This window comes from Nematolebias whitei, chromosome 1, assembly GCF_014905685.2.
Source record: "Nematolebias whitei isolate Nwh7 chromosome 1, NemWhi1, whole genome shotgun sequence".
Taxonomy (NCBI): Eukaryota; Metazoa; Chordata; class Actinopteri; order Cyprinodontiformes; family Rivulidae; genus Nematolebias; species Nematolebias whitei.
The window spans coordinates 93,148,263-93,152,761 of NC_056498.1; the positions used below are offsets into that span (position 1 = coordinate 93,148,263).

The following is a 4,499-nucleotide window of genomic DNA, read 5'->3' on the forward strand; positions in this document are numbered from 1 at the left end:
TCTGTGCTCACATCCCACCTAAAAGCTTGCTGATGACTCCAACGTAAGAGTTACCAAACAATAAAACAAAACAGCAGATTACACAAACTACAGAAACTATGTATGAAGTGATGACTCAGAAGTTTCAAAACACTACTCTTAAATAATTTGTGCAAGCCTAATAATAGGTGCAAGCCTTCACTGAGGAACTGAGCTGAACTTAGATTGTGTCACATGTAAATACGTCAGACAGTTTGGGAACAGCAGCACAAACTAATTCTTCAGCTATGATCAGCAGGAAGTGTTCACCCAACCTTTTAAAGCTGAAAGTAAAAAACAAAACAAAAAAAACAACAACATTTGCTTAATATGTGACTGAAATACTAATAGTTCTGACAATGTATTTGCTTTCACTTGCTCCCACTGACGGTGGACACTTCTAAGTTGTTTATATCCTAAAATATTAAACAGTATTGAGACACTCTGAAATGAAGCTGATCCAATGTTAAAGCACACATAAATAGTCGTGATAAACAGCTGTTTTAAAAATGGTATTCACTTTGAATAAAGCTTGATCAACAGTAAAGCATGACCTTGACGAAAAATAGAATACTAAAAATAAACAAAGCCAACATTTGTACCAAGTTGAGGCTACAAGTGACCCATTTTTTGATCGTCTTAACTTAAAGCTGCCAAATTTTAAGTCATGACCCTGTTCAAGAGGAATTATTGGTCAGTATGGCCTTTGAGAATGACCCATAATGCTGTTATTGGCAGGAGAGGTCAGGTCTGCTGAGCCAGGACCAGATCTGGATCATCTCCTGTGGGGTCCTTGGGTGAACCAGCATTAAACTCTTGTATGCACAGGGATTTAACCTGTACTTTTCCTCAATGTTAAAGGTCCTAAAGCCTTTATGCTTTTTAGGGCCCAGTCCAAGCTTGCGGAGACACATCCCAGTGTAGACGTCGTCTATTGGGTAGAGCGCTACATGGTGGGACATGTTGTGAAGACGAGCAGCAATGTCACCAGAGTAAAGGTACCCCCCTCCCCCTGCGTATGGAGGGTACGTACCTATGTACATGCTCTCTGGAATGAAGTATTTTACCTTCTTGTCTCTGTGTGGTCCTGCATTTGTGATAACGTCACCAACAAACAGGTCCTTGGCTTTGGGCTCTGATAAACCCTTGAGGAAGTCCAAGATGCGGTGCGTGTTGACAAAGACGTCATCATCCCCCTTGAAGATGAACTGTGCGCCAGAGCAATGAGCCTGAATCCATTCTAGAAACAGGACCTCTTTGACAGTCAAGTTGAAAAATGAATCCCGGAAGTCCCACTGGATAATGTCTTTGTGGTGGCTGCTCTCGTAGTGCATCATCTCAGACAGATCTGGGTGGTGGTCCACAGATGTGGCATTACCAAGGAGGAAAACAGTGACCACTGTTTTATTGGCTATAACACCTGCCCGTCCCCAGGACTGACGAATGGCCTGGCGACGATCAAAGTGCGGTGCGAGGGACTTGACCGCAAGCAGCAAGAATGGTTGCTCTTTGCAGATCTCTGGCACATCTCTTGTGATTGGATAGGAACGGCAACGCATGTAAAGCAGGAAGTCCTTGAAGCGGTGTGGTAGAGTGTTGTAATCCTTCACCTGAGTGGTAACCCTAAAATTGGGCTGACAAAGGTCAGAGGTCAAAGCAGTGTCATTGAGCCAGTCAGGCAGGTCTGCACTGCTTAAGTTTCTCAGTAAGATGGGACTGTTCTGAATATCCAAAATCTGCTGCTGGTGGTTCCAGTAAGCAGAGCTGGGGACCAGTTTGGCCCAGAAGACCTTGGAGGGAATGCGGAGTTTGTCGAGTCCATTTTTATCTTGGCCGCTGTTTCGAGAGATGAGGACGAAGATGAAGAGGTTGATCATCATCACTGTCACAAGATATTTTAGCTTCCGCTTCAGCAGTGCCATGACAGGGCTGCACGTGACACCACCTGTGTAGACACATAAAAAGAAAAGTCATACTTCATGAAAGAGACGATAAATTAATGGATGACTATTGTTGCAATCAAGTCTGGAACTTTAGACATTTCCATCTCGCTATAAAAATAAATATCGTAAATCTGTGATGAAGTGTGGTGATTTATAACTTCTGTTTAAATGGACTGTACTTACTGTATATAGTGCCTTTCTAACTTAAGATACTGAAAGCGCTTTACACTAAAATCGGTGCCTTCATTTACCCATTCATACAGCACTCTTACTAGATCTATACAAAGACTCATCAGTGCTTTATTACATTCATACATTCATTCATCGGACACACATCGGAGGCAATGATGAGTTCAGTGTCTTGCCCATTGACACTTCAGAGTGTAACAGCTGGTGGTATCGAACCCCCAACTCTTGTATTGGAGGACAACTGCTCTAACCACTCAGCCACAGCTGCCCCAGGACCTTTAACATTAAGTTAAGAAACAGTGGGAAAGAACAAGTTATTTTAATTTTAAGTGTCTTTAAGTAGTGACTATAGACAGAGAGAGTAAAATGGTCATAAGAGCAGGGTAATGGTGTGCAGTAAGGTTCTGGCTATCAGGGAACTGAATCACAGACACTGCTGCACATCATTAGTCATGTTGACCACACAGTCCTCTGAAAGAGATATTACAAATTAGGGATGCACCGATCCACTTTTTTAAACTTCCGATCCGATCCCGATACCTAAATCTGAATATCGGCCGATACCGATCCAGGCGGCTGTGGCTGAGTGGTTAATTCAATTCAGTTTATTTATATAGCGCCAAATCACAACAAAGTTGTCTCAGGGCACTTTACAGGAACATTCACACACATAAAAGCCAATTAGTAAAGTTCTCTATCTAAGGAATCCAGCAGACAAGTTGAATCTTGGCTTCGTTGCAGTCTCCCATCCTGAGCAAGCACAGTGGCAACAGCGGAAAGGAAAAACTCCCTTTTAAAAGGAAGAAACTCCCTTTTAAAAGGAAGAAACCTCCAGCAGAACCAGGTTCAGGACAAGCGGCCATCTGCTTTGACCGGCTGGTTGAGCGGACAGGAAGGAGACAGACGAACACAGAATGGTAGGTCCAGGTATAGGTCCAGGTGTATCTGAAAGACAAAAAAACCCCACATGTTAAGGATGGAAAAAATAATTACAAATACAAAACAGGTTGAGCAGAGTAAGTAAAGACAGAAGCAGAGTGAAAATTGTGGTCAGTTTGTCCTCCAGCAGTCTAAGCCTATAGCAGCATAACTAAGGGACAGCTCAGGAAGCCCAAGCCGACCCCAACTATAGGATTTAGCAAAAAGGAAAGTCTTAAGCCTAGTTTTAAAACTGGATAATGTGTCAGCCTCACGGACAGAGATTGGAAGTTGGTTCCACAAGAGAGGAGTCTGATAACTGAAAGATCTGCCTCCCATTCTGTTTTTGTAAATTCTAGGAACCACAAGTAAACCTGCAGCCTGAGAGCAAAGTGCTCTGTTAGGAAAATATGGAACAATAAGATCTGTAATATAAGATGGAGCCAGGTTGTTGAGAGCTTTGTTGGTTAGAAGTAAGATTTTGAATTCTATTCTGGATTTGACAGGGAGCCAATGGAGAGAAACTAAAACTGGAGAAATATGATCTCTCCTATTAACTCCAATTAAGACTCTGGTAGCAGCATTTTGGATCAACTGAAGACGTTTTAAGGAAGTATTTGGACACCCAGATAATAAACCATTGCAATAGTCCAGTCTAGATGTGACAAATGTATGGACCAGGCTTTCTGCATTATTTAGATAAGATGTTTCTAATTTTAGCGATATTACGCAGGTGGAAGAAGGCGGTTCTAGTAACGTTTTTAATGTGAGGGATAAAAGACATGTCATGATCAACAATAACACCAAGATTTTTAACATTAGAGCTGGAGGACAGATTATAGCCATCTAAGGAGAGAGAAAGACTGAAAAATTAATTCCTAAAATGCTCAGGTCCAAAAACCAAAACCTCAGTCTTGTCTGTGTTCAACAGGAGAAAATTAAGGGTCATCCAGGTTTTTATGTCTTTAAGACATGCTTGTAGTTTAAGTAGCTGACTGGATTCATTGGATTTAATGGATAAATATAATTGTGTGTCATCAGCATAACAATGAAAATTTATCCCATGCTGTTTAAAAACTTTATCTAATGGAAGCATATATAAAGTAAAGAGTATTGGCCCAAGCACTGAGCCCTGAGGAACTCCATAACTAACTTTGGTGTATGAAGAAGATTTATTATTTACATTTACAAACTGGAATCTATCAGATAGATATGATTTAAACCATTTTAGAGCTGCTCCTGTAATCCCAACATCATATTCAAGCCTCTGTAGTAAAATATTGTGATCAACTGTATCAAATGCAGCACTGAGGTCTAACAGGACCAGCATAGACACAAGTCCATTGTCTGAGGCCATGAGAATATCATTAGTTACTTTTAATAGTGTAGTGGACTAGGCCTATGTCAAAACTGACCAGATGGACAGAGACT

The 4,499-nt window shown here is 41.3% G+C and overlaps 1 protein-coding gene across 1 annotated transcript; it reads right to left on the minus strand.

The window, feature by feature from the left end:
* Nucleotides 1-580: 580 nt before the first annotated feature.
* On the minus strand, nt 581-1,940 carry b3gnt2b (UDP-GlcNAc:betaGal beta-1,3-N-acetylglucosaminyltransferase 2b). Its single transcript, XM_037681271.1, has one exon. It carries the CDS (start codon nt 1,938-1,940, stop codon nt 747-749), a length of 1,194 nt encoding a protein of 397 aa, XP_037537199.1. The 3' UTR covers nt 581-746.
* Nucleotides 1,941-4,499: the final 2,559 nt, after the last annotated feature.